We start from the raw sequence: 14,225 nt of genomic DNA, 5'->3' as shown, positions 1-14,225 counted from the left end.
ACCTCAGGGAGGGAGGGGGAATGCTCTTGGGAACTAGTTTTTAGGATACTAGTAATGATCTATTTCCTAATTTCTATGGGTACATAATGGGGGTTGTGCATATATCTTTTACATGCTCTTCTGCACATAGGATATATTTGGACATATACAATTAGAAGTTAAAAGGAAATATACCAAAAGTTTAACTTCAGTTATATTTGTGTGGTAGAATTATAAATGATTTCCATTTTCTTTTTCATTAAGTTCATGTACTACAATGAACATTTCCTTTTATAAACAGATAAAATTATTATTTTTATATTAAAAAAACCTATCAATGTGGCAGTAGTCCTAACTTAAATGCCCTAAACTCTTCTGAAGTGGAACCAAAATACGAAGTTTTCCTCAAACAGTTGAACTTTAATAGTAAATGCTTGACTTGGTATTTTAGCTAGGCTACTTCTGGTGACTAGTCTAAATTTTTGTTTGTTTGCTTTTAGAGACAGCGTCCTGCTCTGTGACACAGGCTAGAGTGCAGAGGTGCAATCATTGCTCACTGTAGCCTTGAACTCCTGGACTCAAGCAATCATCCTGCCTCAGATTCCCAAGTATCTGGGACTGCAGGTGTATGTCACCATGCCCAGCTAATTTTCTGTAGAGATAGGGTCTCACTGTGTTGCCCAGGGTGGTCTTGAACTTCTGGGCTCAAGCTGTCCTCCCACCTTAACCTTTCAAAATACTGGGATTGAGCCACCTCACCCAATCTAGCCTAAATTTTAACTTGACACATAAAATTAGTAAAAACTATACTTTCCTTTTCATCTTACATTAATAGATGTGTTTAAACTGGTCCTTAATAAAAGAATGGAACATGGCCAAACCATATATATATTCTTTGACATTTACTTTATCAGAGTAAATGAAATAAAACTGAAAGGCACTGGTCTTCAATCTTAACATTGTATTCTTAATAATACGTTTTAATTATGAAATAATCACTTTCATGGTTTGCTTACTTTGTTCCAGGGACTGTTCTAAGCACTTCACATGGATTAACTCATTAAATCCATATAACATTTTATGAAGATTACTGTTGCTATTTTATAGGTGAAGAACTTGGCATAAAGAAATTAAGCAAGTGGCCCATAGATGACTTAATAATACAAAGTCTGTCATCACTCTTTATCTGCATCCCTAAACCTTAGGCATGCAGTGAGGTCACCAATTGTGGCTCTTAATTTTCAGTAAGAATACTTTTGGATATGACTTACTGTGTGTCCACACAAGTTCTTATAAAGTGAGGTGCTAAAATGTAATTGAGGAAATTCTTCCTAAATCTGTAAGAAGATAGGATGGCAGCACAGGTCATTCTCTGCATTATTTGAATAGATGCTGATGCTAATAACTAATCCACAGGTTTTAACCTGATTACACAACCTACAGTCCACACTACTTGAAGTTAAAACCTGCATTCTATTGGTAGAATAAAACTCTGTATCATTTCTCTGTATTCAGAGGAGACATAAACAGAGGCAGTTGCCAATAGGGAGTTGCCTAAGAGTTCTACTCCCTCAATGTAAGTTATCATACTTTTTCTTTCCATAATATTGAAAAGAAGGTACTTGCCTAACTAGAACAAGAAGATATTTCCATAATGGCGTTGACTGTCGAATTCTATTTGATTTTCATAGCTCCTATAAATAGGGAATATAGAGTTAGAAAATTACTGGCCGGGCACGGTGTCTCACGCCTGTAATCCCAGCACTTTGGGAGGCCGAGGCAGGCGGATCAAAAGGTCAAGAGATGGAGACCATCCTGGCCAACGTAGTGAAACCCTGTCTCTACTAAAAAATACAAAAATTAGCTGGACGTGGTGGTCGCACGCCTGTAGTCCCAGTTACTCGGGAGGCTGAGGCAGGAGAATTGCTTGAACCCAGGAGGCGGAGATTGCAGTGAGCTGAGATTGCGCAACTGCACTCCAGCCTGGCTCCTGGCGACAGAGCAAGACTCTGTCTCAACAAAAAAAAAAAAAAAAAGAAAGAAAATTACTAAAAACAGGTAATAATGCCCCCTCATTAATTGTTGAAGAATTACAAGGTTTTAAGAATATCCCTTGATTGTTTGGTAGTGGGAATATGATAGAATGAATTTGAGAGATTAAATGAGGACCATTTTGGATCCTGTTAAGGATTCAAATAAATCAAGGAAAATACAGAGAAAGGCTTCTTTAAGTTGTGTGCATATGTATAGGGAGGGGTCGTTTTTTATCAGTTTACTTTGCTGAAGCATAACAAAATGGAGCAAACTAATTAATGTTCCTATAAATCAGGTAGTTTTCACAAATGTGACAGGGATTGTGGCGGTTTCTATGTTTAGACTGTTCACCTTGTCATTACTTCTTTACTTCAGATGTGTTATATGCTTTCTGGAGTTTACTATGTCTAGAAATCTTGAAGAACACAGTCTTTGTTTTTTTTGTTTTTTTCTAGGCAGAGGAAGAAGGTTATTTTGAAGCATTCAAAAATGAACTTGAAGCTTTCAAGTCAAGAGTAAGACTTTATTCTCAATCACAAAGTTTTCAACCTATGGCAGTTCAGAATCGTGTTCCCCATTCTGGTGTTGGATCTATAGGTTTATCAGAATCCTTACCACAGGTAAGTTGGAAAAGTAAATATTTATTTATTTATTTAGAGACGGAGTCTCGCACTGTTGCCCAGGCTGAAGTGCAATAACACAATCTTGGCTCAGTGCAACCTCCGCCTTCTGCGTTCATGCAATTCTCCTGCCTCAGCCTCCCAAGTAGTTGGGATTACATCACCACACCAGGCTAATTTTTTGTATTTTTAGTAGAGGTGGGGTTTCACTATTTTAGCCAGACTGGTCTCGAACTCCTGACCTCGTGATCCCCCTGCCTCGGCCTCCCAAAATGCTGGGATTACAGATGTGAGCCACGGTGCCCGGCCAAATATTTATTTTATAAGCATATTAGTTCACATAATTTCTGTTATTTTGGTCCACACTTTTTCTTTTTAATATGTGTTACCATTTTAAATATTCCTGCCTCAGAAGATAACTGTTGAATCTTATTTCATGCCATGTTTTGGCACTGAATCTCACCTCTTAAGTATTTAAGAGGCACCAGATTTCCTCTCCTTTTAATGTAGTAGTGATTAGTTGTACCTAACCATTCTTAAGAACAAATGTTAGCTATTGATCATCTCAATCATAAACTCTTCAAGATGGCTCTTCCTTAAAACATCTCATTCTAGGCTGGGCGCAGTGGCTCACGCCTGTAATCCCAGCACTTTGGGAGACCGAGGCGGGCAAATCACGCGGTCAGGAGATCGAGACCATCCTGGCCAACATGGTGAAACCCCAACTCTACTAAAAATACAAAAATTAGCTGGGCATGGTGGCATGTGCCTGTAATCCCAGCTACTGGGGAAGCTGAGGCAGGATAATTGCTTGAATCAGGGAGTTAGAGGTTGCACTGAGCTGAAATTGCACTTCTGCACTCAAGCCTGGTGACAGAGCGAGACTCTGTCTCAAATTTAAAAATCTCATTCTGAGTTAGAACTATGCCATGTTGAATTTTATAGGAGGAATTAGCTTCAAAGTGGACATGCAGGTGGAACCAGTGTGATCTGTTGCTTACATTTATTTAGTATTTTCTTGTTAAGTGTTGGTATTGTCTGCCAGAGGTGACATTTTTAGAACACATTAATGTAGCTGATAATATTGTATCTGGTAATATTGGCCAACTGTTTGAGCCTCTTCAAAGTCTTCAGTGGTTTGATCAAGGTAAAACCATGTCATATGGGCAACACAAAACAATTTACATCAAAAAGGAGAGGTCATCAGACCACTGGTCTGCCTGATCCTAGTTAGCATTACAACTAGCATTTAGTTAGTATTTAAGTTATTAGATAATTCCTATCCATTTGATTTTACTAGTAGCACTTCAATAGAGCCCAGTCATCTCTCATTTCCAGGCTCCAAGATTTTAAGACCAGCCTTAGCCACTTTAATCTGTTGTCTACATTGTAAGAAGAAAAGTTTCATTCAAAAGACAATGTGAGGAGAGTCCTATACTTAGTTTTAAACCTCCTAAAGTGCTAAAAATTGAGATTTTCAGTGACCCGACCTATGTCACTGTAATTTCGCCATTCCAATTACATGTAGTGTATGCCCTTTAAGGGAAGTAATTGATCATATTTACCCCACTCAAAAATATTATTCTCATGAGTCTCTGAGCCTACTCTGGCTCTAGAGGCTGCCTGGAAAAAAAAAAATTTCTCAAGGATGGAAATAATAAATGTCTGATTTTTAAATAATTAGTAATGTTCCCCCTTAGTTAGACATGTAAGGAATATTCCCCCTACAAATTTCCTACAGATTATCTCTTAATTTTATGTCAGTGATTATTTTTCTCTTCAGTTCCTGAGAAGTAGCCCACTGCGAAGTAGTTTTTCCAGGGGAATTCTGTGACCAAGTCACTGTGAAATCCAATATATAAACCTCCTGCAATTAAAATGTCACATAATGTATGGGAAAGAAAAAAGAGACTTTGGAAGGGTGTAATTGATTCTAAACATAAGAAGAAAAGGTACACATTATAGTGTCTTAGGCCTATATTATTTAGAAATTGCCTCTGGTTTGAGAGGAGTCTTTGTTACACATATTAGATAGCAACTGATATCAGATACTAAGCATCCCTTAGAGTCATAGGCAGACTAGGATTATACAATTCTGACACTTTTGGGTTGCTGATATTATCAGGGTTATTCAGATTTAATTAATCTGGGCTAATCTCCTCATGGTGGGAGACCAATTTCTCTTGGTGAGTAATTTGAGCATCCTGGTATAGTCCTTCTGAAAGATAGAAGAGCTGGACAAAATTTCAGTCAGATGCTACATGTGCAGAAAGGATCATTGACTAGTTGAAGGAAATAAAAAGAGGCTACTTGAGGGACCAAATCATCAGTTTAGAGGTTTGGAAGAAAAATCTTACCATAATAATAACATCCCATTTTTATATCAGTTTATAGGTTACAAAGCACTTTCACACATATTATTTAATCTTCTCGGTTTTCCTATGATTCATTTTCATTTCATTTTTATAGATGAGTAAACTGAAAGTCATGGAACTTAAGTAATTTGCCTGAAGTCAACACAATAAGTGATTAATGTTCTACTTTTGGATTTCTTTTCTGCTTCACTATTTGTTCACCTATACCACAGACTGTTGAATCATATGTGTTGAGAATGTTACTAGATGAAAATATGGGACAGTTAATGAAATTTAAGTATAGGTTAGGTTGGGTATATCAATTCCTTATTTTTGAAAGTCTCTGTATGATAGCATCTTATAGTCCTTAGGAAGATGGGTAGATGAGTTTTGGAGAATCTCCTCAGCCAATTCTCTTATTCAAAACTGTGTCATGGAAAACTGGAGCCCATCTTAATAGAGTAATTAATTGTAAGCTCTGTTCCAGTGAGCTTACAGAGAATTAGGCTTGGATTGTCAGAAAAAGGTCTTAAGGCTGTTTTTTTGGAGACTAGGACAAGATAAGAATATTGATCATTTTGGATAAAGCTTAAGTGTGGATAACTATTTAGCTTTTAATTTTTTTTATATATATATAATTGACAATAATCTTGTGAAATTAGCCAAATGTCATTCATTATTCTTAGTTTTGAAAGGTCTAATCCAAGTCTTCTTGGATGTAGATATAACAACAGTTACTTTGGGTTTATCCTATAGACTAGCTTTTAATTTTACCAAATTGTGAATTTTTTTTCTCCTTGAGGATTGCTTTACTAAATAGAGGCAGGATTAAAACTGAGGCCCAGTGTGAGTGTCCCAGACCTCAGTCAGTTGTCTCTGCTACTTACTTTATAAAGACCTGATTGGGAGTCATCCAAACTCCAGCTAGCTTTCTGACTTTTACAATAAAGGAATCTCATGAAGTGTTGTACTTTCTTAGGAGGATCTTTAGAAAACTCTGCTTCCCAACCTCCTATTGGATGGTGAGGTTTAAGGCATTTCTCCTGTTGGATGGTGAGGTTTAAGGCATCTCACCTATTTTCCTCATTGGTGTTTATTAAATAAAATAAATATAAATAAAACTAGTAATACAAATGGTAAAAGTCTTAAGTAACTAGCAGATATTCAGAACAGTTGAGTAAACAAAATTGAATTCTTGGGGAAGAATTTTCTAAAGTTCTGGGTCTTAAGGGCTACACCTTTATTCATAGTATAATACAACCTGACATTTTATTCTCAGTTTAAAAAATAAGGGTCTAAATACCTCTCAAAAGAGTACAGATTTCTCACTGAGTTTGTTTTAACTTTTGGGAAAACAAAATAGACCCTGAAGATATCCATAACTTTTACCCAGTAAACCGATTTTTTTTTATTCAGATGATTTGCATTTTTAGTATTTACTGTTATAATTAGATGGTAATCTTAAAAGTGCATTGCTGGCTTCAAACTGTATTTAAATTATCAGTAGCTATGTATATATAATCACATGGAAGTTGTAGCCTTGCCTTGTATGATTAAATAATGTATGTTTTGTTAAATGGAGAAGAAAGATGGTATTTGTTAACAATTCTGTTTTTCACATGTATCATTCTTTTATCACATCTCTTAGGTGGTAGCATCCTGTTTTTTTCTTTATTTTCTTGGATTTCAGCCCAAGTCTGACTCCATCTTCTTCCCTACTACTCTACTACACTGCAGAGAAATAGGACTGTGAAATTGAATATGTATGTATGTACTATCATAAAACTGGTTATAATGCATTTTCTCCCCCGATCCACCTTTTCTTTTTCCCCAGAATCCAGATTATCTTCAGTATTCTATCAATACAGCTCTCTGCAGCTTAAACTCAGTGGTACATAAAGAAGATGATGAACCCAAAATGATGGACACTGTATAATTTGGTTAAAACTGCTGAGGCCAAGTGCTATTTTGTTACAAGAAAGGAAGAACTTGGCTATTTTCTTGACACTTTTATGGGTGCTGCACTTTATTTTTGTTCGTTTTTTGATGGGAGGGAAAGAGTACTGAAATGTTTTGTAAATTTTTTTTAATGTGCTGCTAGGTTTTTTGTTTTGTTTTGTTCTGAAGAGAGGAGTGGTACCATATGTTGCAGGAAGTCAAACTGGACTTTTTGTGGCTACTAAATTTGCCTTTAATCTTATTGTTCTCAATTTTGGAATCGAAGTATGAAAATCTGCACAAATGCAATGTTTACAAGAACTGGTTGATTCTGGGAGGCATCTGCTACAGTCTCTTTTTATATGGATATGTATGTACATGTCCTATTCTATAAAAATGATTAAAGATAAAAATGTACCTGTATCCCACTGCTAATTTAGCTGTCAAATCTGGTGTTTAATCACATTAAAAGCAATAAATCAGTAGTTGGTAATTGGCTTTACTAAAGTTGGGGGGTACAATTATTAAAAGTCTTAACTCTTAAATACTTGACTTTCGGCACCATCAGTTAAGTCCTTGACTATAATACAAATTTGATGTGGACACTACATTTGCCCTCAAATGAATCTCAAAACTGAATTCCTTAGAATTTGATTTTACTCTGCTAACTTCAATATTAAGAGTTTTAGTAATATCAAAGTGATGAGCTAATACAGATTTTCTTTTTTAATAAGAATAACATCAAGCTCAGTCTTAATTTCTTAACATAGTCTGGGATCTCTCAGGGAGTAAGTTTTAAAAGAATACTAATGGCTTGTAAGAACAAACAGGAATAATCTGATTTTTAAATTTGAGGTTGTTTGTTTCACTCTGATGTAGCCTTTTAGTTTTTTTTTTTTGGTTTGGTTTTTCTTGTAGCCCTTTAAAAAAGGACTCTTAAAAATGATTTTTTCAAAAACAAGAAAAATCTTATAGTGCTAACTGCCTTGAGCTGCCAATTACCTATTTCTGAGAATTTGGTGACTCTTATCGGTAATGATGGCATTTACAACATTTGGCATTTCCCCTTTTTCAGCTCAGTTACCATAGAATGCTTCCAAGCTTTACTAGTTCCTCTGTAAGTCATTTCAATTACGCCAGGATATTTGATGATTTAGTTTATTTAGAATTAGGTAACAATGCTAATTATGCTATCCTTATGCTTGAAAGATTAATCGTATGACTTAAACATAAGCTTTAGTTACATTTGGGTTTAATCTTTGGCTAAGTACCCATTAAGACTAGTAGCTAACACTTGGAAGGTGGCTAACTGGGATTGGGAATACATGTCTCAACTTGAAAAACCAAATAGTGCTAAGGGACCCATAGGGTGATCAGACCTGTGACCTTGGCCTCATTTGTATCTTGTTTTAACTGAGGTGATCAGGCACTTAGTACCCTAGAAATGGACTGGAATTATTGAATCTTACTTCTGTAACATCACAATCTTCCTGGTTTTCAGAATAAAGTCTTTTTGTGCTTTATGTACTCTATAATAAAATGTTTGACTAATTTATATAGTAGTAGTTGTCAGCCTGTACTTTGTTTTTAACCCATGACCTAGTCATAGACACTTTTTTCTTTTTATTCTCTTCTGAAGCAAGCTCTTGTTTTTCCCTTCCTACCAAATTGACAGAATGGGCAGACACAGGAACCATATTCCCAGTTTCACAGAAATGTTACTTGAATTATTACTTTCCCTTCTTGCCCAGGATTTGCCTGTAAGCATTCAAATTGTTTTGAATTTCATTTTGCCTTCTTTAAGTTAGAGGTATTTAATGACTGAAGACTGGCGGGAGATAAAGTATCAAAAACTGAGTAAACTATTCTTGAGGGGTTTTGCTTTTAAAACAGGAATTACTGAAAAGATGTTCTTTGAAACTTGATTTATATATTTTTACTTGCAAAAGAAAATGCTGTGTTTTGAGTATGAAAGTATGATTGGGTTTGTTTTGGGAACCACTGACTGATGCCATAATTTGCACTTAAAGACTATAAATTACATAGCCGTACTTTAGTACTAGAAACAGTCAGTTGACATCCTTTTTATTTTGCTTTGGTATTAAAAACTAATTCTGACCAAATGAAATGCCTTTCTTTTTTTTTGTTTCTTAAGAAATAATGAGAGTATACTAAGCAAAGGGATAATTTAGATTTCAGGTTGGACAATTTACCCTAAACAAATTAAACCATGGGAAGTACAAACACATGAATGAAACATTTTTTACATCAAAGTATCATCAAAGATTCTTGCTTCACTTGATACAATTAATCTTCAAATAAAAAAATTTAATAAATAGCTGTCCATTTATTTTCTGTTAACTCATCATTTTTTTCAGTGGTAGTGGAGATATTGACTTAAAATTATTACTCTTAGGTAGATAGGTAACAGTCTCTTCCAATTATACCATTAGTGGGCTTTTTCAAATTTTGTCTAATGAGCTCACAATCTCTTATAACTTTAGGAAAATGAGGTCCTCCTCTTCTTTCAGACTGGCATATTGCCCTTTTAAAAATGAATGAATGGCCGGGTGCAGTGGCTCACGCCTGTAATCCCAGCATTTTGCAGGCCGAGGCAGGCAGATCATGAGGTCAGGAGATCGAGACCATCCTGGCCAAGATGGTGAAACCATGCCTCTACTAAAAATACAAAAATTAGCTGGATGTGGTGGCATGCACCTGTAGTCCCAGCTACTTGGGAGGCTGAGGCAGGAGAATTGCTTCAACTAGGGAGGAGGAGGTTGCAGTGAACCAAGATCGTACCACTGCACTTCAGCCTAGTGACAGAGCGAGACTCCATCTCAAAAATAAAAATGAACATGCTGCCCAAAAAACATGCATCTGTTTTAGTAAGTAGATTTTCTTTTTTTTTTTTTTCTTTTGTGCACATAGGACTCCAAACTTTAATGATACACCCATCGTACAGTCAGGAAGCAGAACAATCCCTCAAGAAAAAAAGCAAAAATGCCAAGATGCTCTCCAACCACCATTTTTTTTAAATCTATGAAACAATTTCCTTACAAATTAAGTAGTTTTTATAGTAGTGACATTTATCATTGATGTGATCTGTTTAATATGACTATAGTCAGAAGGGAAGTTGGGCCTGTGATTTTTTTCAGAAATTGAAAAAAGTACCATCATTAAGGAAGAGAAAGTTTTTTTTTCAAGACGGAATTTAGCTCTTGTTACCCAGGCTGGAGTGCAATGGCGCGATCTCGGCTCACCGCAACCTCCACCTCCTGGGTTCAGGCAATTCTCCTGCCTCAGCCTCCCGAGTAGCTGGGATTACAGGCACGCGCCACCATGCCCAGCTAATTTTTTGTATTTTTAGTAGAGACAGGGTTTCACCATGTTGACCAGGATGGTCTCGATCTCTTGGCCTTGTGATCCACCCGCCTCAGCCTCCCAAAGTGCTGGAATTACAGGCATGAGCCACCGCACCCAGCCAGAAGAGAAAGATTTGTATCCATCTTTTTGGGACATGTAAGGTGAGAGTGAAGTATCACAGTTGGAGAATTTGTGGATATTGCTGGAGGAACTGGAGATGCTCTCTAGTAAGCGGGTAATCCCTCTTCCCCGAACACTGCTGTTTTGGTGAGAAATGTTCGCCCTAGATGGGTAATCACCAATGGGTGTGTTTGATCTTTGTTCCTGATTAGAAGAGTTGAAATGAGAGAATCCTGGACTCCCGACCCTTAGCTTCTGGTAACACCCTGCATCCAATACAACCATTTTGGGTGTCACACTATTGATGGCCTCATAATCTTGTAGTGGGACATGAGCCTCTGTGAGCTGGATTCCAAAGAGAGTACCCAGATAATTACTGATGCAGTACACAATCTATTTGCAAACAGCTAAAGCACAGAAGAGAATATCATTTTCTTCATGCCACTTGCACCTTGTGTTGCTAGAATAATCCCACATGGCCACATCTAGGAGGCTTCGAACCCAGGTCTTAGAGGGTTCCTTGAGAAATTTTTGCTGGTAGATCCCCACTAGAAGGTCCTCTACAGTAAGAAGTTGCAGATCTTGCCTGATTTCTGATACTTTTGCCATATGCTTCAAACACCAGTTGACTCTGGTTCTATCATCAGACTTGCAATAGATGGATGGCCAGTTCCCCGGATTGGGATGAATAAATTTATAAAGGTTTGGTTACACAGTTGCTTGGCTATGCCCAGATTCAAAATTTGAAATAGGAATCTTGTGACTAGAATCACTTGCAGCCTGACAATGAAATCGAAATCTTCGTGGAGTTTCACCAGGATTTATAAAACTATGGAAATCTGCCATAATACCATCTTAGAGAGTATATTTAACACAGCCAATTTCACAAGGGAGGAAGCGCTGTTCACAATGAGGAGGTAGCTTGCCATGGCTAAAAATGTTCAAAAAATAAAAAATGCCTCCGAGGAAAGCTTGTTCACTTTTTAAAGACAAAGTTGACATATCTGGAGGTGAAACATTCTGCTTTGGTACAAGCATGCCTGGCCTCCTCAGTGGTGTGAAAACAGGTTTCTGCTTCTCTGAAGGCCCAGTCCTTTCCCTGAGCAGCTCTCCACTCTCGAGCCATTTCTGCTTATTTCTCCTTTTCTTCCTCCCTCAGAAGTGCCCAGTCTGTGGAGCAGTAGGGGATGGTATCAGCGACGCAAGCCACAGGTAGACCTCGCCGTCGTAGTTCGGGGATCTTCTCCTGCACGAAGGAATAGTAAGCATTCCTGCTGGCCTTTCGGTTCAGCATGGCAGTGAGGTCAGGACTTCGGGCCTCAGTCAGCACAACCCACCCGTAAGTAGATTTTCTTACAGGATGAAAAAAGTTCATTGTAGGTTTAGGCAAAGTGATCCTGAAGTCAACCTTGGGATATTTTCAGAGGAGAACAAAACATAGGCTTACTTTTCTAAAAGTCATGTATTTCAGTTCTTAACTTCATGTGGGACAAAACCATGGTACTTGTCTGGATTGAGGTTAGGCTTTCCATTTCAATTTTGCCACTATATCAAACATTATACTTTTAATAAAACCCTCAAATCCTATCCATCCATTTCTCTGTAATGGTCATTTATATACAATTGCATAGTTCTGAGAAATTGATTTATCTGAAAAGTATTTGCTTACTATGTGAGCCAAGGGGGTCAGGGGAGGGGAATACAAGGATGAATATAAGTTCATTATGGATTGTTTACCTTCTAATATGTAGTGAAACCATTCTCATAAGCTTTGAAGAATTAGACTTGTTTGATCTTCTTTAAATATAGAAAATGATTTTTTAAAATTCCCACATCTTTCACATAGTTAACAGCATGATTCTTCATGTTATTTACACTTCAGACATTTAACTTGGAATCTTTTAGAAAAATATGACACAGTGCTGGACTGATTTATACTTTGGCATGACAGTTTATTTAGTACTGTATATGGAAAAACTCACTCAGTGTTTAGTATCATTTAGTGAGCTAAAAACAAAAAGCAGGAGAGGGGTATAAGGACTCTACAAAGCATATTGGCTTTTACCAGAAGCTTGAAGCATAGCTAGACTATTTTAACTGTGTTTTAAAATTGTTTAACCATAACTTCCGAGATGAAAATCTCTAACTGCAAACATAGGAAAGCTATTTCTACAGTTTATCAGGGTCTGAGGATATACTTCTGTCAATGAGAAGACACAACATGTTCTAAATACAAATTCTCGCGGTTGGTTGCAAGTATAGCAATTTAACATAATTTGAGATATATAATTACAATGATTTGTTGTTAATATAGGGCAGTTTTGTCACAAGTTGTTAATGATCCAAAATATCTTGTTAGAATGCCATTATATATAGCTGGGGGAAAAGTATCCACCAGGTGGGGTTTGGAAATTTGAGCCAGTATTTAAGCTATTTCAAATGGAACTCAGAACTGAAAGAAAACTTCTGGATGGTGCTAACAACTGCCAGTTTGCATTCCCCACAGTACACTCTGCTTACAAAAGGTACAGCAACATAACTTTTACTCTATAAAATAAATGGGTTGAGGTGCTGTTCTGACTTTTAAAGCATAGTAGTTTCTCCTAGCCATGGCAGTCAGCTCCCTACATGTATTTCCAAATTCTTAATGATGATCATTACAGAATTTTTTTGTGAGTTGAAAACAGTGCCTCACACTTGTAATCTCAGCACTTGGGAGGCTGAATCGGGAAGATTGTTTGAGGCCAGGAGACTAGGCTGGGCAACATATCAAGACCCCGTCTCTACAAAAAATAAAATTAGCCAGGCATGGTGGTGCACGTCTATAGTTCCAGCTACTTGGAAGGCTGAGGTGGAAGAATTGCTTAAGCCCAAGAGTTCAAGATTACAGTGACCCAATTATGCCACTAACTGCACTCCTGTCTGGGCAACAGAGTGAGGCCCTGTCTCAAAAAAATAAAGAAAAAATTTGTATTACAGTCATATTCATTCCCAAAGTAATGAATGTATGTGCAAAACTTTGGGCTAAGTGTTTTGGGAGTGGAGAGGGAGTGGTCACAGGAAAGAAGAGTCTTAATTCTCATAGCTATGTTCTTCCTCTGCTCACTTTGATTTCCAAGCTCCTAAGGGTATTATGAAGGCAGGTATGGCTACCATAGCAGGAGATAAAGTACTGCATAAACTGAAACAAGCCTATGGACTGTTTTTTTTTTTGAGACGGAGTTTCGCTCTTGTTACCCAGGCTGGAGTGCAATGGCGCGATCTCGGCTCACCGCAACCTCCGCCTCCTGGGTTCAGGCAATTCTCCTGCCTCAGCCTCCTGAGTAGCTGGGATTACAGGCAGGCGCCACTATGCCCAGATAATTTTTGTATTTTTAGTAGAGACGGGGTTTCACCATGTTGACGAGGATGGTCTCGATCTCTTGACCTCGTGATCCACCCGCCTCGGCCTCCTGGACTGTTTTAAGATCATTTATTAGGGGCCGGGGACAGTGGCTTATGCCTGTAATCCCAGCACTTTGGGAGGCCAGGGCAGACAGATCACCTGAGGTCAGGAGTCTGAGACCAGCCTGACTAACATAGAGAAACCCCTGTCTCTACTAAAAATACAAAAAAAAAAAAAAAAAAAAAAATTAGCTGGACATGGTGGCGCATGCCTGTAATTCCAGCTACTTGGGAGGCTGAGGCAGAACTGCTTGAACCCAGGAGGTGGAGGTTGTAGTGAGCCGAGATCTCACCATGGCACTCCAGCCCGGGCAATAAGAGCAAAACTCTGTCTCAAAAAAAAAAAATCATTTACGAGAGCACATTCAAA

The 14,225-nt window shown here is 37.6% G+C and overlaps 1 protein-coding gene and 1 pseudogene across 1 annotated transcript in view; one reads left to right on the top strand and one right to left on the bottom strand.

The window, feature by feature from the left end:
• CDC37L1 (cell division cycle 37 like 1, HSP90 cochaperone) overlaps positions 1–8,487 on the top strand; it is a 27,891-nt gene extending 19,404 nt beyond the window's left edge. The window contains exons 6-7 of the mRNA XM_012454561.3: positions 2,469–2,633; positions 6,822–8,487. Coding sequence (XP_012309984.1) covers positions 2,469–2,633; positions 6,822–6,923 — 267 coding nt within the window. The 3' untranslated portion in view covers positions 6,924–8,487. The remainder of the gene's footprint in view (positions 1–2,468; positions 2,634–6,821) is intronic.
• LOC105718688 (protein maelstrom homolog) lies at positions 7,960–14,203 on the bottom strand (annotated as a pseudogene).
• Between the last annotated feature and the right edge of the window lie 22 nt (positions 14,204–14,225).

The sequence above is a fragment of the Aotus nancymaae genome, unplaced genomic scaffold, assembly GCF_030222135.1.
Source record: "Aotus nancymaae isolate 86718 unplaced genomic scaffold, 86718_ANA_hifiasm-v0.15.2.pri h1tg000041l, whole genome shotgun sequence".
NCBI lineage: Eukaryota > Metazoa > Chordata > Mammalia > Primates > Aotidae > Aotus > Aotus nancymaae.
This window is presented reverse-complemented; position numbering and strand designations above follow the sequence as displayed.